Below are 20,587 nucleotides of genomic sequence, written 5' to 3'. Positions count from 1 at the left end.
TGGGCCGTACCATACAGTACCTGGCTCTTGGGTAGAAAGGACAGCTTTAGTCCCGGTCATATGAAGACTTCAGTGAATGCTCAACAAACTTCCGAGTGGTCCTCGGATGCTCGACAACGGGCGAGCGGAGCTTGAAAACCGGTTGACCTGCCGATCCGCCCCTAGGACTCTTTACCTCCTAAAATTGTACAAGTCGAAGTCTTTTCTTCTTTTACAACCATGATGACGGCGACTGGATTCTTGTCGCTTCCTATCGAGCTCATATATTACATCCTGATCCTCTCCTTACCCTGAGGGATGTTAGTCGTTGTGCCGTGGTCCGCTATTTCTCGCGGTTCTGTGTTTCCTCCTGGGCTAACTTTTGGTTATGCTAGACCTGCAAATTTTTTTCGGGCGTGGTCCGGAATTCTGTTGACATCCAATACAAGCTTGAACTTTATGCTCAAGGCCTCATTAGTACTCAGATTGCTACCATGGACTCCGAGTCCTTCGGCATTTCCTCAAAGATGTGCTCACTCAAGAAATTGGCATCTTTGTGGCGGTCTGACTTCCCTGCGAACATTGTTTTTGAAACATCGTTCTATGCTGCCGAGCCATTATATTCAATGCCCGCGAAATACATACCACCGATTCAATCATTGAAATGTGGGCTTTGGTGGGGGAAAATGCACGATTTCGTCATTCGTGACTGTAACACGAATCCCAAACTCTCCCAGACTTGGTCTAAGGATGATTTATTTCCTCAATCTTTGCTTCTGGGCCTTTTTACCTTCGACCCTCTGCAGGATCTTATGGCCCTATTACCTTGGCCTCATAGTTTCACTGTGACCGATGCCGGACAAGACCACCGCGCCTCTCTAGTGGAGTTTCGGCTGGCTTCATCCCAGCGTCCGCATCTGAGTGCTGGTTGAGTGCAAACAAACTTTTGATGCACCTGGTGATTATTTTGCTCGTTTTGAAAGAGAGCCTGAAATCTGCGGTGATCGTGTGTTTGTCTTCTATCACATAGTGGAAACAGATGAGACACCATTGCCTGGCATGTTCATACAAGTCATTGATTGGAGGAGGGGACACGCGAGTAATGTAAGTTCCTTTTTTTTTTTTTTGAAAATTTTGTTGCTCAGTGTAAGCAGCACATTTTCCGTCAACCAGGTCCCCTCGAGGAAATTCATATACGTGTAGTTGACGAACAGAAGATTGTTTTCGTCAGCTCAGAAGGCTTCATGTCCTTGTATACGTTGCAAGGGCTTGATGGGTCGCCTCAGTGCCGAATTACATGTTGTCTTCCTAAGAGCAGCCATACATTCTTTCCACAGATGTTTGTTCATGTCCCCTTATCATTCCATGGCACAGCGGCTCGCCCAGAACTTATGCCCCATTACGTGCCCTCCCTGGAGTCACAAATCATGGTTTTAGAGGCTCGTTCTTCAGCAGGGAGCGTTATCCTAGTCATCGACATGGTCATCGTCTCTGACTTGGCTTTGCACTCCGAGTCAGAGATGCCCATCGACATTCCCTGGTCGGATTGGGGACCTCAGTACACGCACTGCTTTCCGCATCACGAGAGCCACCAAATCAGCGTGTTCGGCAGCAAAATGGCCTATGCTCTTCCCCAAGATTGTATTCCCGAGCCTGGTCAAAGACTGGAACAACTCGAGGATTACTTCTACGTGCACATTTGGGACTTCAATAAACGAACTACAGCTCGTTTGGAAAGTTTCGACGATCCCGACTCACTAGATCTTCGCATTTGCAAGCCGGGTCGGGTAGCTCAGTCGTGCTTCGTTGAAGACACTATCTTCTCGAATCGTGCTTACACTGCGGTCGTCTGTCATACACATTTTTCGGACTCACGTGGCTTCAATTTATTGTTGGAACAAGATCGGCTTACTGTGACGTGGGTATGTGTCCTTTATTATGAATACAGCGATGATTTGATGTAACGAAATTGTAGGTTCAATATGGCGAGGTTGATATCCAGGTCATTTCCCCCGTCCCGACAGGGGGTGGCACGGACCTCTATCTCTCTTCATTGCCAGCTGAAGAACGTGCACCCGTTAAACGTCGCAGGGCTTCAAAAAGAGTCCAGAGGAGGAAGAAAAGAAATAGTCAAGCTACGTGACCTTTGGTTGAATTTAAGTGCTCCCTGTCTGTCTTAATCGCCGCTAAAGTTTGTGACTGTCTCAAAAGATGTATTCGTCGTTGTATTTCGTATAATTGAACCCATCAGCATTAATGTAATATCACAGCCGTCGTCTTTTATGTGATGCCACCAACGCTTATGCATGCATGCGGGAGTGATCGACTCATACTCACTTCTGAAATCACTTGGGGGAGACAGTTGCCTGCCACGACTATTTCCTGAGGACAAAGAGAACGACAACATTCACCCAGGTTTCTTCGATGAATCGGTCTCCAGGAGGGAGGAGTACCACAGTACCGTCGACGTTGCATTGCTGAAATACGTTGAACGCACCGTTTATAGACATAGTAGCTGGTACTTCTTACACGACCATGTATCGATGCCCTGTTGATTACACTGGTGATCAATGCATAGTCCCAAAAACACGGGACAGTTATTAGTTCACATAAATCAAGTATTCATTCGGTCAGATGTTCCATCGCAGTGCGCACACAGATTCCACCATTAAGGTCATTGACGTCTTGCAAAATAGAGGCCTAGCGTAGCACATCTTTGCGGATATCTCTCTCATCCTTGGGTCGAGAAACCTCTGACAAATTCTACCAGTGCACTGCACGATGATATTAGATAAACGTATCTCCTAAATATTGTTTTAAAACAACTTACCGAACAGGACGCCCAGTCATTCCTGTCTCTTGGTATGGTGTTGGGCGCGTGAACTAGAATGAAGTCATCAGCAATCTGAACTAAAGATGGAGAGGATAAATGGCGCATTGCGAACAACGTCGTTGTTCAGATCGTAATTGTGCCCACGGCATTGTCCTGAACTAGATTTCGAATAAACGAGCAAGTTCTTACCTCCATAGTCCCAGCAATATCAAGGTGAGCCCATCGGACAGAGGGCTCTTGTCCATCCGTGGCCTCGATGCCATCCACGAACGCCTTAAGGAACAGTGCAGCAGTGCATGCACCTGCTGGTTTCCCACCCGTCTAAAAAAGAAAAGACAACGTCAAGTTTATGCAACGCTCGCATCAAGATAGGTGACTGACGTTGCACAAATCAGCGTTTGATGAGTAGATCTGTGGGCCGTAATCCTCGTCGAGGGGCATGCGCCAGAAGCGATCGTACTCGCTCTCTCCAGCAACCTTCAGGCGGTTCCAAAGAGCATCGGAGGTCTAATACCAGAGTTTGGTCAACGACGTGTCGGTGGGCAGCAATGAAATGACGTACCGTGAAAACACCGGTGTAGATCTCGCCCAGTGCTATATCCATAGCCCTATCGATCACAAAATAAATTCGAGCTGGCAAGTGCAAACGATGAATACAAACCCAGTGAGAGTGGCAACGTCGATGACCGTGTGCGGCTTGAACTCGGTTGATGCGTAGTACAACGCGTCTTTGAAAAAGTTAGAATTCGTCAGTGGATAGCAAGTGTACGCACCAGCTAGAACTAGACGGCCTTCAGCATCCGTGTTGTCGACTTCGACGGATTTGCCATTCATAGCGTAGATTCTGACAGAAGGTCAGTTTAAGAGATAAAAAACACTGTGCTATAACTCACATGTCGCCTGGCTTGGTAGCTTTTGGACCGGGTAAGTTCTCACAAAGCGGAGTGAAGGCGACAACATTGATTCTGCAACCAGGATACATAAGAATGGGCGCAGATCGAAGAGGACACCAGCGTACGGGAGTTGAAGCTGAGCGATGGCGAGTAGAGACGAAACGACTGTAGCCGCCCCGCCTATAATTCAGTTAGCATGGCCACTTTCAAAGTTAGTTCAACGGATTATACCCATGTCGCCGCGCATCAGTTTCATGCCCTATATACATTTAGATATGGTCAGCAAAACACCTCCAAGTTGAAGAGCGAAGGTCTTACTGCTGAAGGTTTCAAACTGATTCCTCCGCTGTCGAAAGTGATGCCCTTGCCCACGAAAGCAAGTGGTTGTGCGTCTTTTGAAGGGGCGCCCTTGTAGTGACTTTGATGGATGTTAGATTGTCAATGACACTGCAGAAAAAAAGGATAAAGCATGCATACATCTCGAGGAACTTGGCTGGTTCATCGGTCCCTTGAGTTACCGAGAGGAAAGTGCGCTTCATGAGAACATGTCAATATCGACCGTACATCGAGTGTAAAAATTATACCATGCCCTTTTCAGCCGCCCAAGCTGTTGAGGCATTAGTATATACATTAGAAGAACCTATAAAAATCCAACCTTCGTCACGAACAATAATCTCCACATTAGGGATGCCGCTGAATTCTGCTTGGACGCGCGCGCAGAATGCCTTGAAGTGATTTCAGTTCAACTACCCGAATAGCTCAAAGACGAACGTACAGTAGGAGTCATCATATTCGCGGGCAGTTCCATTAACTATGGAGGTTTGGTTATATTCTCCCACGCGGATCAAAAGGCCAGTCCATTCCATGAACTCACTGTTCTTGCAAGGTTCTGCGCATTCGCATAGATGACACCACGGTCCCAGTCAGCAGAGCTGACATTCGTGGAAATATCAAGTTTCTTCGGCACGCCAGAGGTGCCCCGTGGGTCGAACGCCGATGGAGGTGACGTTTTAAGCGAGAAGTTGTATAGCGCCAAGTGAGCAGCAACAGCTTGGGGAAGTACTTCAGATGAGGCAATGTGTAGATCAAAATATCTTACCAGCAGCATGAGGATCTATTGATCCATCGATAACAGCCTCGGAAACACCATCTCCAAGTCCCTTGACACTCTTTACACCACTGCCAACGGCCTTGCGGACGATCTCTCGTCTTACATCACCATTTTTGGAGTCAAACCCTTCACCAAGTGACACAAGTGCAGTTACATCGAGCACGGGAGTCCCATAAAAGAGGTGGGACGTGCCAACCTTCGCAGGTTTCTGCGTCTGAGGAAGTGAAGACCACAAGGTTGCTGGATCAACACCTGGAGCAACATTTCCTGCAGGATTCTTGGGGTCAATGGGCACGACATATGCTTTTGACGACATGGTTCGCAGTAGGACTGATGATCGATGGACTGCCGTTCTGGCAAGCATGTGCACTAATGTCATGTGTCTACGACAGCCTAGACTCTCAGAAACTTGTGCGTCGGGACTCGGAACCCGGAACCCGGAAGACCAAGTTGAGGGCATCCAGGAAATGGACACTCTGGGGCCAAAGTCCGGGGCGGACTCTGGGGCCAGAGTCTGGGGCGCGTGGTTGTTTCAGTCGGAGCTTGAATATCTTGCGGTTGACATACGTACCGCATAAGCAAATGTATGGCGGAGCGCTGCACTCAGGTGGGATGATGCGCCCATTGACATCATGGTTCACACATACTTCAAGGTGGCAAGCACGGGAATCAATGAATATTGCTACATAGGGCAAGTATGTAGGTGGCTCAGCACTGACAGATCAAGGTTTGTGCCCACTCAAATGGCCGAAGGTCAACAGCGGTCCAGCCGATGCCAGGAGAAATCGTTTGTAGGGTTTGTGCTATTAGTTGCAAGGCAGCTTCATTGGCCTGGACCTGCGCATAGATTTGCGTGAAATATTGCTGTAGTAGCGAGAGACGACAAGATCTCCCCAAGGAGGCTGCTGTAGATTGGAGTGACGGCAATGCCGATCATGACTTCATGACGAGCCTATAGACATAGGTTTAGCGGCCGTGTGGCATGCGTGGGTTGACGCTACACACAGTAGTATAGTGGACAGTGCTAGTGAGGTGCCAGTTTGCCTCGCGGCAGCCAGTTTATCAGTAGCGTTCGTCTCAACTAGGGAATATGAATGCTCAAAGATGCAACACGCACAGAGGGGTGACTTACCGACAAGAGCCAACCAAACTCGTTCATTGATGACCGCCTGCATCACGTCCTTGTAGTTCGCAAATATGGTAGGGTCGACTTGGCTCCAGCCCAACCGAGGTCCTGGCGTAGTATTGAATATTGTTGTTGATGGCTACCCATAGTGCAAGTCCAATGGTGTTGTTATCGCGATCGATGAACTGAGCGGCAAGATTGCTTGTTAGTCAGAATATGCTAGTGCAGCCCTAGCCAGTACCTGCAAATAGTACTTGTCGTGATGCAAGGCTTCGTGAGCGATGAAATTTAACCTCAGCTGGTCTCTGCCGGACTTGCCGATGGGCCCCATACTCTGGCCCCAGAGTCCGCCCCAGACTTTGGCCCCAGAGTGTCCAATTCCCTGACTTTCTGACCAAGTTAGAGGTAGCCTAAACACGTGATGGGCTGGGCTACAATGGCTTGCCGCTTCAAGTTGTCCACACCGTGCAACTTTGCGTGTAGCTTCATTATGTCGCCACAAGATTGTCCACAGGTGGCATCGTCGGCAGTGGACCAAGCTATTTTCCACAGTGGCTAAATTCCTATATAAGCTCTAGCTCACTTGATGTTCTCTTCCAATTGCACCCAGACTTACGACTTTGCTCCTCCAAATGTCCCCTGTTGTTGATACTCGATCTCGTACTACCTACAACCAACCGGCCGATACAGTTGTCAACTGCTCTGCAGCGACCGACAGTGCGCACACGAAGCGTACTCTCAGACGGTTCAAGAAAGAGGATGGTGTGATCTATCACATTCCGTCAAGTTCGAATCTAGCGAGCCTTTTCGCATCAGACGAGAGTGGCCCCATCTTGGAGAAACCCTCTACTCTCAACAGGAAGTCGTCTTCCGCATCGATTGACACAACCCGTCCCCTCCAAGTCCGAGCCGTTCGTCGACCCTTAAGCGCGTCTGAGACAGTGGCTCCTCACAAGACGACTTCTCAGCATACAGCCAAGAGCCCTATAGCATCTCCGACCAAGCCACCTTCAACGAAACCAGGCGCTCGCAAACTTCAACGGTCAGCGTCTTCTAGAGTGGAGGATAGTGCGGAACCGGACATCGAGAGCATTACTTCTCGCATTCTCCAGCGTTTCGCTATCTTTCAGGTTGCCTTCGATTTCGGCGATGTTGGAGAACTAGAGCCCGCCTCACAGGCTACAGTCGACGATACGCCGGCAAACTATGCCTTGGAAGATCTTATTATGAAGGTCCGCTGCCACGAACGCCACGTCACGACGTGGGACGCGCCCGAGAGGTGAGTTAATATACTACTATATGCCAGTGTCCTGTGCTCAATGTTTTTCAATCTCGTAGCGCGTTCTTCATCTTCCCAGCGCAACTCCTGATTGCATGTACCTCTACAAACGATTTCGATCCCCTGGTTGTTCCGGACGTCACAATCGCCCATCTCGTCTGCACCACAGTGGCAATAAATGGTTCCAACAAGTTCCACCGCCAAATCGCGTTCAGGACATTTTATGATGGGGCCACGATACGCTACGTGAATGATAGGCCTACGCCTGATCTGTCTCGAGGCATTCATATTGGGGATGTCCCATGGTGTTCTACCATGGACGGGGATGGTAATTTCGGGTGGTACATGCGCTTCTGGATTCCAATTCCCTTCGCACTGTTTCAGCGAGCGGAAACAAGGGCTTTCAAGATCGATGCCAGGGTACATGTTAATGGAGAAGATGGTAAAGAAGGGTTTATGAACTCTTCGAGCGATTTCACGTTGTCGAGGTTGATGAGAGGTGTGGCGATGTAAACAGAACTATATGAATTGTCGCCTTGTACTAACAACATGAACAAAGAGAAATAAATAGGATCAGCTCGGATCAAGCAAGGTGTAAGTCGGCATCGCCGACCCCTAGTATGAATTGTCGCCTTGTACTAATGACTGAAAGTTGACACTGGAAATCGTGAAATTTGTCTTAAATAAATGTGTTACACATTCTACAGTTTACGCTTGTGTACCTGCCATTTGCAGTTGCCACGGAATTCACTTCGCGAGTGACGCCTCTCCCAGGCTGCGATACGTAGAAATGGAGGCAGGGCTTCAGTGCCATTTGTGAGTATTTATTAAGCACAAGCTTATGACAGAGTCGCTTTGGAGTTGCTTACTTGCTTTTAATTTGTGCATAGAACAAAGGATCCAGCGGACTTCAAAACCATTCTTCTCCTCAACCAGCTCGAAAGCCACGAATGCTCAACACGCACAGGGCTGCTTCATGCATCCAAATTCCTGAGCGGGCTAAGGTCTGAGTATTCCAATCCTCCTCGATTGGCTCTAGCAGAGCCCAGCTGTAATCAGCTGCCCGACGTACCAGAAAAGTAGCTTCACTTTTCATATCCCGAAGATCCTGTGTATAGCGGAGGAGGGCGAAATTGAAAGCTTTGAAAGGCGTTGCGGGGATTGGGCGAACTGGTATACATTGTTGATAACCAGCCAGTCATCGCTATCGCGCCTTCACCTACCAACAAAGCGCTCACAAATGCTGTCGGGCGCCAACGCCTGATCCGCCTGCCTATGGTCTCTTCTTCTTCTTCTTCTGGTGAACGTTAACGTTTGCCCTCCATCGCTGTCCGGACCGGAGACTACAACTCCTTGCGTATGAGGTGCGGCGGCTGATTATGCTATTTTACAATGGGATTGGTTCGTCCTTGAGTTCACTTCGTGGCTCGCGTGTCCTTCGTGGATCGTGAATCTCGATTCAGACTACTCTCGGACTGGTTCATGTTCGAATTTTTTGCTTCTTGAACTCCTTTGCGGAGCGTCTTTATGAAGTATGATTTATGCTATCGGGTGTTGCCCAAGGACGATAGTCAAACAAGTATTGGAAATACATTTATTGACACAGGTCGATGGACAATTAATGTGTCTCCTACTTCATGTATACCATTTGGCATCGAATCAGACACGTCCGAGCAACGCGCTACTGTCCATCGGATCCGTGCGATGATCATGGGTGGCGTTCAAAGGTTGGTTGGGCCCTAGGCCTGATCGATGATCAGCTGTCTGAATGTGTACTTGGCTGCTGAAGCGGATGCAGAAAGTAAATGAGGGTATGGTGACTGGTGACGACGAGGGTCCTTCTCTATCTACTTATTATGTCTACTTGCATGGCTTGCTCACAGCGTGCAACTTTACGTGTTAGCCTCATGTAGTGGCCAAGCGATTTTACACAACAAAAATCCCTACATAAGCACACCTAGCTCAATGCATGTTTTGTAAGTAATCTCTTCCAGACCTACTACGACCAGTTGGTGCACTGAATGGGCCCTGCTACTGGTCCTCGATCTTGTGCTGGAGGTATCAGCTACTATCGACCTGATGACACAGTTACTAATATTCTACAGGGACTGACAGTGATCCGTGCCAATGCATGAAGCGCGCTTCCAGACGGTCAGGGAAAGAAGATCGTGCGGTCCACACTCCAACAAGTTCGGATCTAGCAGGCCTTTTTGCATTGAGCGATAGATCGGAGAACCCGCCTTCTCGTAACAGGAAGTCGTCATCTTCATCGATTGATGACACACTCCATGCCCTCCGAACCTTTCGTCAACTTTTCGGCGTATCCGAGATGGTCACAGCATCTCCAACCAAGTCGTCTTCAAGGAGGTCATCTGCTCGCAAACTGCAACGTTCACTGGCAGCGTCTTCTAGAGTGGAGGAAGCTGCAGAAACATCCATATTGCAGGCATTACTTTTTGGATTCTCCATTCCCTCCGATTCCAACAATGTTGCAAATAGAGAGCCTGACTTACAGGCAAAGGTCAACGATGCACCCAAAAAGTATCCTTTGCCATTGGAAGATATTTCTATGAAAGTTTGCTGCAACGAACGCCATGTCACGACATGGGATGAGCCCGACCAGTGAGTGAACCCTAGATGTTAGTTCAAGTCGTAGTGTGCTCAGTGCTTTCCAAATGCGTAGCTCGTTCTTCCTCTTCCCAGCGCAGCTCCTAATTGCATGTACCCCCATACGTGATTTCGACCCCCTGCTTGTTCCGGACGTCACTCTTGTCCATCTCGTCTGCAGTACAGTGGCAATAAGTGGCCCCTACAAGTCCCACAGTCAAATCTCGTTCAAGACGTTTTACGATGGCGCCACGATACGCTACGTGAAGGATACACCTACACCCGATGTGTCTCGAGGGATTCATATTGGGGAGGTCCCGTGGTGTTCTACCAAGGACGGAGATGATAATGTCGGGTGGTGCATGCGCTTCTGGATTCCAATCCCGTTCGCACTCTTTCAGCGAGCGGAGACGAGGACTTTCAAGATCGATGTCAGGGTACGTGTCAATGGAGAGGATGGTAAAGAAGGGTTTTTAAATGCTTCGAGTGATTTCACGTTGTCGAGGTTGCTGAGAGGTTTGGTGATGTAGATATAGGCCCCCTCGTCCCTTCCGGCGGGCCTTCTCAAACCGTACTCTATGGCATGAAGTATGCAGCATTACTAAAATCTCCCCGTCAAATGTACAGGTAAACAGCTAGTCCCGTCCGTAATCCAATAAGTATCTGAGTCGAGTCCCTGGTCTGAGCCTTAAATGTGACCGGTAGGGCGAAAGGTTGTCAGTGGCACCTTTCTGACCCAATAAGTTCAAGAAATCATAAATGGCGGTCAAGGAAGTAGCAGAACGATCAGCTCAACGCGCTACGATTATCACTGAACTGACGAATGCCTTCAAACATCGAAGTGGGTCGGTCGAGCAGAATATGGGTGGGCTCTGCGAATTCATGCAACACGGCAAGCTCACTACCGGACAGATGTAGTCACTGGGTCCGAATGGGATTTATCTCATTGTCTGCAGCTGAAAGACTTCATTGAAAGACACAATGTTGTAACCGGCGCCGCTTCTGAAGGCGTTGCTTGTACGTTGACAACGGATGGCGATACCGTAGAGGTATGACTCAATGGGTAGGACTATCTTTCTTCTATCACAGTTCTATCATTGTCCACACAACTACACAGTTCTGCATCTCCTCGGCGCCCACTTTCCGTCTGGTTGTCACGGTGCTAGCATGTCGGGCAAGCAATGATGCCGGCATTCACGGCAACTTCTGCAACCAGCTACAGACAAGCGCCCACACGTTTGTCTTTCACTAGCGAGCACGATAAGTAAACACATCCATCCCTGATCGTTTCGCGACCTCAGCCTTTCCGAACTTACAAATCCAAGCTTTGATTCCAATATTGTATGTCGTCCGGTCGCTCGAGATAACCATCGCTAAGATGATTTCTAACGGTATCGAACCCAGCCAGTAGTTTATTATTCCATTCCATCACATAATTTGTCTCCTATCCCTCTTGCTCTCTGACCTCATTGTCAGCGCTTCCATCCTTTGAAGGAACTTGGGCGAGGCTGTCCCAAGTTGCTGCCAAGGGTGCTGAATATAATTCCCGTGAACGCCAGCCCCACCCAAAATGTTTAGAAGGGACCCGGGTGGATCTCCTTAACTACATCCACGGATCACTGGACGACCCAGAGAAGAATCGGCTCATTTGGCTGCATGGCACGGCGGGCGATGGAAAGTCTGCTGTTGCGTTCACTGTAGTGAGTGGAACAGTATCGACAACTGGTGCCTTGACAGAGTTCGCCGTCGAAATTTCAGAAGTGCGGGCTCGAGAGTTGACGGTTCTGGCTGGGTCTCTGTTTGAACGATGTGCGTCCAATGCGTCCAGCCCAAGTCTTGTCCCTGACTTTTCGGTCATCACTGCAGAAATATTAGAGGACCTATGTGCACACGAGTCGGACGTAATGATTGTATTGCCTTTGTGTGCGGGAAAGTCAGAGACATCGAGATCATGGGTCACGTCACAGCTCAGTGGTTGTCCCCGGAAGGAAGACACGTCAGCGAAAACTAGAGGGGAAACCGGAGACGACTGCACAGTTGATATGGAGTGATTAGCTGAATTCAGCTTAGGAGATGATCGAGCAGGATAGATCCCTGGCTGTCCTGAAGAGAATGACGGGCTAATCATGGCGTAATACGACACTTGAGATTAGTGGAGACAATGACAAGGAACGGGAATCCGTACTCTTGCGAAGTGAAGTAGTGAGCGGTCTCGAAGGGAACATTAGTGGTGCTCGCTGTGGATGACTTTCCGGTGCTTCTGGAAGCAGAGACCGCGATCAGCTCCATAGCGATATCGAACATTGTAGAGAGAGAACCAGGGCTCGCAAACGTTTCTTCCCCTTCCGTGATGGGGGAGAGATCCTTGTTCGAATGCTTGAATGTTGTCTCCTGTAGCTAAGATAATCAGACATAGTCGTTGACTGACACGATGTCATACCTGTTGGTCCGGACTTAAGGAAGCATGTTGAATCGGTGATTGAAACGGAATGATGCTGGAAAATTGCTTGTCGTCTTATGCATGTGGTGTTTTCAATACACATAAGTCGTGATCAGGGCTCTTGACAGGCATTCAGCATTCGTACTCTGAACTGTGCTGAAGATCGACTCACCTTGGAGGAGAATTGTCTCCTTACGCGCCTCAGTCTATGTCGAGGCGTGGGTGTAGGACTCGTATCATGTATCTATGCAGCACAAAATCGATTTAGGTTTCCCAGCAACATATTCTTGTAGCTCACCATATTATCCTTGAGTCAGGGCGCAGTGATAGCCATCAAAACTCGGACAGAGGACAGCATGTATGCACACCTGATCCGACAGAGGACACATCTGAGAGTACACATTTTGTCGGACGCTGCTCGAGAGTGGGGAGCAATGATCAGCGAGAATATCATCAAAATTGAAATCTTGTTCATCTCAGATATTAAAGGAAGAAAACTGTAATGGTCATGCATAACTTAGTTTCAGACGAGTATGACAAAAATGAGTTATGTTTTACCGTGAATGATGTCTGTTGGACGTGTGGCTATGATTTTCTGGTCGTCGAGTTGTGCGACGTCCAAAGGATGTCTGGAACATGGTAATCTGCTGGGCGTCAGCGAAATAGTTGCTTGACTTTCAATTGATCGTCACCAGGTCTTTCTTAAGAAACCTTGAACAGAGGATCTGGAGGTGAAGGTGTTTTCTCGAAGGACTGCATCATGTTCAAGTCAGATCCAGTTTCTACACAACACCAAAGCACCGACAGGCTTGGGCTTGAGTACGAGCTTGAGGATCCGCCGCATGTCGGTGAGACCCATAACCACCAGGTATATATTACTGGCTAGCTGCAGCGGTGCAGGATGTGGTGAACTGATAAAGGGGTTATCGCAAGATCGCTCGGGGTTTGTTGAACTTGTGTGGCCCACTGGCAGCGCACAAGGAGTGCGGAAGTGTAGTAGATGACGGTCTGTTGGGACCAAAATTTAAACCCCGCTCGATGTTTGCAACGTTCTGAGGCGCAAGTCCCGCCAACATGCAGCCGCCGTTATTTGAATGTGTCAATATTAATGTCAACTAACTGCAGCTGAGTCTCCTCGTCCTCTGCCCGTTTTCTTGCCTAGATTTGGAAAGTTCTCGCTATTACTATTTTTGCCACTGGGCCTGAGTGAGCAGGCGTAGGTGAGAAATCGCACTTTCAGAGATGTCCCCAAAAGTGCTGAGTGCTGACTCCATGCAGACAACGCCCGCCTCGTTTTCCAATCTCATCGTGTCTGCACCAAGTTTGTTGATAATTCGTGGGCTGTGACCATATTAATTGACCGCTTCAAGGGCTACTCGCCTCGCTCAGCATCAACATAGCACTCCTTTTCATTACCCTAGGATAATCCGAACATTCTCAACTCCTCACTCAATCATTCACATGATCCTTGCAACGTCTCCAGCAATACTAATTGTGATGACTAGTATCACGTTTTTACATGTACAGACACGTCCAATCAATATCCCATTGCTCGAGCAAGTGAAAGCCATCAGGACCCGAGATGAACATCTACCTGTGGCGGTCATGCCCAGAACAGCGAATCCTCGTCTGTCTGGACACAGTGTTGAGGCTGCTGCGCGCATGACAGACAGTTGCCTTCTCGCGTGACATGTCTGACAGCAGTGGAATGGGGTTGAGGCCTGAGGGCGGTGACATTCAGATCATGCTTCGTGACATTCGAAAGTATGGAATGCTGTGCTGTTGTTGAGCCTCGCAGCCTCCTCGTGTCCGCTGCTTCAATCAATGGAACACCCACAACGTGCCTCTGCTGTACAAGGCTGATGTCCATTAGTGAACGCAGCACGGTGTGGATACCACGTGCTAGCTGTGGTTCCCTCCTTCATAATCCGTCAGGACTTTACACAGGTAATGCATTTTTTGTGACCTCCAGTACACACGTGCCTTACTATCAACTGTTAGTTTGTATCCCTCAGCCACATGTCAAGCTTCGTCCCTCATCCTTTCGATGATGGCCCTCCACCGAGCTACCCAGGACGCCCCCAGCACCCCGAGACGAACCTCGTGATCAGTGAAATACTACAAGTCGCCGTGAACAGTATGTGGCATCTATCTTCACCGATGATTTCCCAAAGCCATTCTGGCGACATTTTACTTCGTCATTACTCTGCTGTTTCGTTTCGCGACAGACTTGGTACCAGACCGGCTCGATAATACCCTTCCAGTCTTGGGTGAGGCGGCAAGCCACCCAGAACACTCTCAGGACCCAGGAGAGACACAGCTCAGTGGAGTGCAACAAGTCGTTATTACCGGTATGTGATATCTATCTCTGATCAGCACGTATTGACAACTTCCCCCAAGCCATTCACGCAACTGATCTGACTCTTGGTCTTCGACGGATTCCCGCTGGCTTCCATGTGGTAGTAACGGTTGATGGTGCTGAATACCAGACAAGCAACAAACCTATACACGTAAATCAGTCTGCCATCGAATGGAACGAGTGCATACTTCTGTAAGTTGTCATTGATCCCGTCTTTCCTGCAGGCATTGAGAAGGACTCTAGGCCATGCGAGCCATCTTTCCAAGTTCGGGTCAGCGCGTATGCCTCATTTGAAATGGATCCCATACTCTGTCATGGAGAAGTCCTCCGCACATTCGAGATATCCGTGGGAGAATTACTGGATCGCAGTGAAAAGTCACGTCGTCAGTAACGTCTGTTGTATCACGCCTGACAGATTTTGACGAGTATCAAAGCTATAATCTTTCAGCCCAAGCAGGAGGAAGTCATATCCCCGTGCACTTCACTGTTTATAAAAGTGGAGCAGCGACGATCTGATGACAACAACGCCGCAGTTCTTGAACCGCTTACTGCCGTGAGTGATCAATGCCAGTCTGATATACTGACGCCGAGTGCTTGTAATGCGTAGCTTACGTCCGGCGACATGCCCGCGCTACTAAGGACGGACGCCGGACGTATTCTTCTCGCACGATACCTAAGGACACAGGACACTAAGGATCTCGACCAATCTATAACACACTTCGAATGCGCATCTGATCTGTGCCCCATGGATCATCCCTGCCGCCCTGCAGCACTGTTCAATCTAGCGGCGGCAAAGTTTGTTAGTTGCCAAGTTGGTGGGACATACCTCAACCTAGACATCTCCATCTCTCTTTTTCAAGACGCCCTTGACTTGCGTCCGACTGGTCATCCTGACCGACCGCTCACTCAGCTCCATCTTGCTATTGCTCTGCTGTCTCGTTGCGCGAAACGGGGATTTGAAACGGATGCTGATGCAGCCGAAGAGTTACTGAGTGAAGTCGTCGATGTTTGCCACGCTAACAGCCACATTTACAGAGCAGCTTTACTTGCAATCGAGACATTTGCTCTGCATCTAGCTGGAGGCATGGATGGACACGATCGTGGGCAGAAGCAGGCCGCCGCATCCAAGCTTCCGTTATCGCCAAATCAACTTGGTCGTCGTGTAGAGCGGTGTTTGCAGAGAGATGATCCCCATGACTTAGATGAAGTGATCTCCCTTCATCACGATGCACTGCGATATTACGACGCTATGCATGGTTGCCGAGGGCAGTTGGTATGCAATCTGGGCGGAATGCTGCAAACTCGTTTTGAGCGTCGATGCAATAGCCAAGACCTAGACGAGGCCATCACGCGTCTTCGGGAAGCGCTGGATTTGTGCCCAGTCGGTCGCGCAAATCGATCTATGTCATTAAATAACCTTGCGAATGTGCTCTCTACTCGCTTCGAGCACCGAGGCAATGACCAAGACTTGGATGACGCTATCATGCTTCACGGGGATGCGCTTGCTTTACATCCAGTCGGTCACCCATATCGGTCCTCATCATTAAATAACCTTGCCAATGCGCTCTCTGCCCGCTTCAAGCACCGAGGGAATGACCAAGATTTGGATGACGCCATCATGCTTCACAGGAACGCGCTGGCTTTACGCCCAGTCGGACACCCAGATCGGTCCATGTCATTAAATAATTTTGCCACTGTTCTCTCTACCTGCTTCAAGCACCGAGGGAATGACCAAGACTTGGATGACGCTGCCATGCTTCACAGGGACGCGCTGGCTTTACGCCCATTCGGTCACCCACATCGATTCTCGTCATTAAATAACCTTGCGAATGTGCTCTCTACCCGCTTCGGGCACCGAGGCAATGACCAAGACTTGGATGACGCTATCATGCTTCACATGGACGTGCTGGCTTCACGCCCAGTCGGTCACCCAGATCGGTCCTCGTCATTACATAACCTTGCGGATGTGCTCTCTACTCGCTTCGAGCACCGAGGCAATTACCAAGACTTGGATGACGCTATCGTGCTTCACAGGAATGCAGTAGCTTTACGCCCAGTCGGTCACCCAGATCGGTCCATGTCATTAAATAACCTTGCGACTGTGCTCTCTACCCGCGTCGAGAACCGAGGCAATGACCAAGATTTGGATGACGCTATCATGCTTCACAGGAACGCATTGGCTTTACGCCCAGTCGGTCACCCAGATCGGTCCATGTCATTAAATAACCTTGCGACTGTGCTCTCTACCCGCTTCAAGCACCGAGGGAATGACCAAGACTTGGATGACGCTATCATGCTTCACAGGGACGCGCTGGCTTTACATCCAGTCGGTCACCCAGATCGGTCCCCATCATTAAATAACCTTGCATCTACGCTCTCTACCCGCTTCAAGCACCGAGGCAATGGAGAAGACCTCCACGAGTCACGAGACAATCTCCAATGTGCGTTGACTCTCTTGACGCAACACAGTCCTCGTCAATTACAGGTCCATCAGTTACTAGCTACCGTCTATATGTTGTTCCATCAATCGGGACTTGACGGCACTGGTGAAGACAATGACAGTCTGGATTCCGCCATGCATCATCACAAGGCAGCAGCAAATGTTGTCTCTGGAGGTTTGCTGCCTCGCCTGCGAGCGAACCTATGCTGGATTGAGCTTGCTCATGAACATTCACATGGTACTGAATTGGAGGCTTATGCGACTTCCATGCAACTTCTGGACGCTTACATGTCCGTGACAGCTTCAGTATCGTCCCGTCACAACGTCATGAAGCATTTTCCACGTATGCTTGCCGTGGATGCTGCATCATGTGCTCTTCGTAGCGGTGATGTGTGTCGCGCTGTCGAGTTGTTGGAACAAGGCAGGACTGTCATTTGGACCCAGATGACACGACTCCGCACGCCTCTTGACGGCCTCCAAGATCGCGGCGATCATGCAGTGGCCCTGATGAAGAAATTCAGGTACCTCAGCTCCCTCCTTGATGCACCTCCTACGAATCATCCAGAAGGAACCCCAAGAGTCAAAGTAGAAGCAGAAGGAAGCCGGTACCGACGTCTAGTGGAGGACTGGAATAGAGCTGTAGAAGATATTCGGAAGATCGAGCATCAGGAAAATGTGCGGTGCCTATGCGAGCCTATGTAGCCTATGTAGGCATATTAGTCCAGTAGGTAAGTCCCGGATATGTAGGAAGGCCCTGTATAGCATGGGCCTATGATAGGTGCAGTAGGCATTTTAGTCGTAGGAATAGGCCTTTGATAGGCAGAGGAATTGGTCATTTATCCCACTATTAGGCCACCTGTATCCGGCCCTCAGAATTTACAGCCGCGGAAAAACATTCAAAATAAAAAAAATTCATTGCAATGGTACATTGGTACCTCAACACGATAGATACAACTACACTCCATCGTCCTCCGATTCTGACTCGCGATATTCCCACTCTGCAGCCGCCGCTGTGAATTCGTCCATCGTGAAATGTTCAATGGGACCTAGGGCAATGGGATCATCGGGAATGCTAGCATGACGACTAGCGCGTGATAGTGAGAGACGTGAATGACATTGAAAACTGATTTTACTTACCGGGCATGCTTCAAAAGCCTTTTACAGATTCTCGCGACAACGCCCGCGTGCTTGGTGCCTTCGTGAAAGCGGACCAATAGGTCATAATGCGCCTGGAAAACGGCTGCGTATTGCTCCTTGTTGAATTTCATGAACACCCTCGTTCCAGAGGTCCACTCCATGACACATGCTTCCGTCTAAAAGAGTCACAGTCAGTCATTCGTGCCACGTCAAGAATCAGCGACTATCAGACTTACCGCCGTTAGCAATGCAACGATGATTCCCAATGTAGCCCCGCCAGTCTCTTCGTCCTTGAAATAGCTGGGATATCTGATCCCCATAGATCCTTTCTTGTCGTAACACCACTTTATCATCCCCTTCATGATGATGTCGGCCTCGAATGCTCCCTTGCACTGCTGCATCAGCAAACTACAACTTTTCCCACAGAAAGCACAAGATTTGTGTTCCCACGACAGCCAATCACAGATTTCACAGTTCCGCCAAGAGTCACAGCAAAACAGTGCTACAAGGTACACATTTGTTACAATCACTCACAGATTTCACAGTTCCGCCAAGAGTCACAGAAAAATAGTGCACCCAGGTATACATTTGTTACAATCACTCATAGTTCTACACGGCTCACAGGACTTTGCATTTGAAAGTCAAGGAGTTCAAGTCCGAATAGCTACTAGTAATATACCTAGTAATATCATTGAAATGTGAAGTCTATTTTATTTCGGACTATGGATGGACTTCAAACAATGCGGCAAAATCTAATTCAACACTGAAATAACAACAGCACAAAACACAATTTGTATATAGAACTGGAAGGGACAGCGAGCGCACAAGTAAGTATATGTATGCTAATACTAGTAGGACACAAGGTGAATATCTATAAATGCAAAATTGTACCAACTCTCGACCGTCCGTGGCAAACGAATTAATCAAGCTGGATAGTGAGAACGCGATCGTTTGGGACTTCTCTCATAGTAGCTGAGGGATTGATAAGGACGATAGTTGTCTCTCACAGATCATAAACTTACCGGTGCGCTGATCACCTTCACATTGTTTTGCAGATAAGGGACAATGAGACCAGCCATGCTGTCTGAAGGCAAGTCTCATACACCCCAGGCCCATGTCTGCATCATCTAGAGTGTTCTTTGCGGTATCCACTCGAAGCCTGAGCAAGCTTGCCAATACTTCATTTTCCCGTAGTAAACACTCCGCGAGTGCCTTCTGTGCCCGAAGTACTTCACGTTTGGCTCGTGCAAGGTCCATAACAAGGTTTGCTTCAGAATTGGCTGGTTTCTGTATAGACTGATAAAATTTAAGGCGCGTTATGAAAACGAGAAATAGACAATTGACTTTACCAAGGAAGTAATAGCTTGAAGAAGTTCGTAAGGGTCCATCCCGTGCGTCCCTGGTTTCGTGTCATCATGGTGTTGATGATGTGGATCGAGAATGTTGTCCACTAGGCCCGACGCCCTTGTTGATAATGCGCGCAGATTGATGGTCATGGTGTATTGAGTACAGTTTTCGGGAAATGCCGATATCACCCGATACTTACTGATATTATTATGATTTGTTTCTTAGTATGACTTATGTCGCATTCAAGCTGCCCCTCATGCGGCAAAGCGTTTAAAGACCATACTTCTGTTGCTCGTCATCTAAGCCAGCCTCGGTCTGGATGCAACACGTGGTTAGACGACATGATTAACTCCATTTCGCCCAGCCTGAGTGAAGATCATAACATGGACTCAGCAGATGACATCGATATTTCTAACAACGATCCGGGACTTGGAGGCGAGGAAAGTTTTCATGATTTCTATGGTGGAGGAGAAGAAGAGGATATACCTGAGGGAACTGCAGGTCATGAAGTGCGCGAAGTAACCGACTATTTCCAGAGCCTCCTCTGGCCTATGAGGATGGCTACACATTTTTGGGGCTGTTTGATGCAGACGAAAACAGTGTATATCGGAAAACGAATCTCTACTATCCGTTTAGCAGCCGAAGAGATTGGCAAGTTGCAGCATGGCTGCTACGTTCAGGCCTGAGCATGGGCAAGATTGACTCTTTTCTATCGCTTGAAATGGTCAGTGCGTATATCTCACTTTTATTGCTTATGATTCACGTCTTTTTAGATCAAGGATTTACCCTTGTCGTTTCACTCTGCCAAAGAATTACGCGGTAGAGCTGAGATGCTCCCCAGCGGTCCGCGCTGGAAGTCTCAAGTAATTCGTACATCGCATCCTACGAAATCGCCTGTAATTCTGTACTGGCGCGACCCTATTGAATGTATCGCCAGCATCTTCAACCACCCGCTATTTCAAATCATATCGACTTCACACCTCACAAGATTTACTCTACTGCAGAGAGGTTGTGTCGCGTATATGCTGGATGGATG

The 20,587-nt window shown here is 48.7% G+C and overlaps 9 protein-coding genes across 9 annotated transcripts; 6 read left to right on the top strand and 3 right to left on the bottom strand.

Moving 5' to 3' along the window:
- Positions 1 to 260: 260 nt before the first annotated feature.
- On the top strand, positions 261 to 1,547 carry DEU56DRAFT_840370 (uncharacterized protein; the record flags this gene model as incomplete). The annotated part of the gene is made up of 5 exons (XM_041354948.1): positions 261 to 317; positions 375 to 860; positions 913 to 1,083; positions 1,134 to 1,396; positions 1,417 to 1,547. Coding segments are annotated over 5 exons (1,035 nt in total), but the record flags the coding sequence as incomplete, so codon positions are not given.
- Positions 1,548 to 2,280: 733 nt separating this feature from the next.
- DEU56DRAFT_840363 (cytosol aminopeptidase family, catalytic domain-containing protein) lies at positions 2,281 to 5,330 on the bottom strand. Its single transcript, XM_041354947.1, has 18 exons — positions 4,805 to 5,330; positions 4,580 to 4,755; positions 4,481 to 4,516; positions 4,361 to 4,430; positions 4,290 to 4,312; positions 4,183 to 4,238; positions 4,024 to 4,123; positions 3,937 to 3,964; positions 3,831 to 3,885; positions 3,706 to 3,777; positions 3,586 to 3,656; positions 3,474 to 3,540; positions 3,375 to 3,420; positions 3,194 to 3,319; positions 3,002 to 3,133; positions 2,810 to 2,862; positions 2,589 to 2,753; positions 2,281 to 2,527 (listed from the first exon to the last, which is right to left on the bottom strand). Exons 1-17 carry the CDS (start codon positions 5,274 to 5,276, stop codon positions 2,711 to 2,713), a joined length of 1,626 nt encoding a protein of 541 aa, XP_041201732.1. The 5' UTR covers positions 5,277 to 5,330; the 3' UTR covers positions 2,281 to 2,527; positions 2,589 to 2,710.
- A 1,016-nt stretch (positions 5,331 to 6,346) lies between these two features.
- Positions 6,347 to 7,882, top strand: DEU56DRAFT_172830 (uncharacterized protein). Its single transcript, XM_041344900.1, has 2 exons — positions 6,347 to 7,221; positions 7,281 to 7,882. The coding sequence occupies exons 1-2, from the start codon at positions 6,575 to 6,577 to the stop codon at positions 7,732 to 7,734; spliced, it is 1,101 nt and encodes a 366-aa protein (XP_041201731.1). The 5' UTR covers positions 6,347 to 6,574; the 3' UTR covers positions 7,735 to 7,882.
- Positions 7,883 to 9,202: 1,320 nt separating this feature from the next.
- On the top strand, positions 9,203 to 10,471 carry DEU56DRAFT_172784 (uncharacterized protein). The gene is made up of 3 exons (XM_041344899.1): positions 9,203 to 9,279; positions 9,327 to 9,843; positions 9,905 to 10,471. The coding sequence occupies exons 1-3, from the start codon at positions 9,243 to 9,245 to the stop codon at positions 10,356 to 10,358; spliced, it is 1,008 nt and encodes a 335-aa protein (XP_041201730.1). The 5' UTR covers positions 9,203 to 9,242; the 3' UTR covers positions 10,359 to 10,471.
- Positions 10,472 to 11,327: 856 nt separating this feature from the next.
- Positions 11,328 to 11,528, top strand: DEU56DRAFT_697071 (uncharacterized protein; the record flags this gene model as incomplete). Its single annotated transcript, XM_041347245.1, has 1 exon — positions 11,328 to 11,528. A coding segment is annotated over one exon (201 nt), but the record flags the coding sequence as incomplete, so codon positions are not given.
- A 3,721-nt stretch (positions 11,529 to 15,249) lies between these two features.
- DEU56DRAFT_895871 (TPR-like protein) lies at positions 15,250 to 17,897 on the top strand (the record flags this gene model as incomplete). The annotated part of the gene is made up of 2 exons (XM_041356405.1): positions 15,250 to 15,727; positions 15,812 to 17,897. The coding sequence occupies 2 exons, from the start codon at positions 15,250 to 15,252 to the stop codon at positions 17,767 to 17,769; spliced, it is 2,436 nt and encodes an 811-aa protein (XP_041201728.1). The 3' UTR covers positions 17,770 to 17,897.
- A 65-nt stretch (positions 17,898 to 17,962) lies between these two features.
- On the bottom strand, positions 17,963 to 18,718 carry DEU56DRAFT_840321 (uncharacterized protein). The gene is made up of 3 exons (XM_041354946.1): positions 18,441 to 18,718; positions 18,205 to 18,380; positions 17,963 to 18,151 (listed from the first exon to the last, which is right to left on the bottom strand). Exons 1-3 carry the CDS (start codon positions 18,603 to 18,605, stop codon positions 18,022 to 18,024), a joined length of 471 nt encoding a protein of 156 aa, XP_041201727.1. The 5' UTR covers positions 18,606 to 18,718; the 3' UTR covers positions 17,963 to 18,021.
- Positions 18,719 to 19,123: 405 nt separating this feature from the next.
- DEU56DRAFT_761567 (uncharacterized protein) lies at positions 19,124 to 19,700 on the bottom strand (the record flags this gene model as incomplete). Its single annotated transcript, XM_041350558.1, has 3 exons — positions 19,124 to 19,176; positions 19,227 to 19,491; positions 19,554 to 19,700. The coding sequence occupies 3 exons, from the start codon at positions 19,698 to 19,700 to the stop codon at positions 19,124 to 19,126; spliced, it is 465 nt and encodes a 154-aa protein (XP_041201726.1).
- Positions 19,701 to 20,179: 479 nt separating this feature from the next.
- Positions 20,180 to 20,513, top strand: DEU56DRAFT_713054 (uncharacterized protein; the record flags this gene model as incomplete). The annotated part of the gene is given in 2 exon segments (XM_041347538.1): positions 20,180 to 20,314; positions 20,331 to 20,513. Coding segments are annotated over 2 exon segments (318 nt in total), but the record flags the coding sequence as incomplete, so codon positions are not given.
- Between the last annotated feature and the right edge of the window lie 74 nt (positions 20,514 to 20,587).

Source organism: Suillus clintonianus (genome assembly GCF_016758775.1).
Source record: "Suillus clintonianus strain FC179 chromosome Unknown DEU56scaffold_161, whole genome shotgun sequence".
Classification (NCBI taxonomy): domain Eukaryota; kingdom Fungi; phylum Basidiomycota; class Agaricomycetes; order Boletales; family Suillaceae; genus Suillus; species Suillus clintonianus.
Note: the sequence above shows the minus strand (reverse complement) of the source record. Positions and strands in the feature narration are given on the sequence as shown.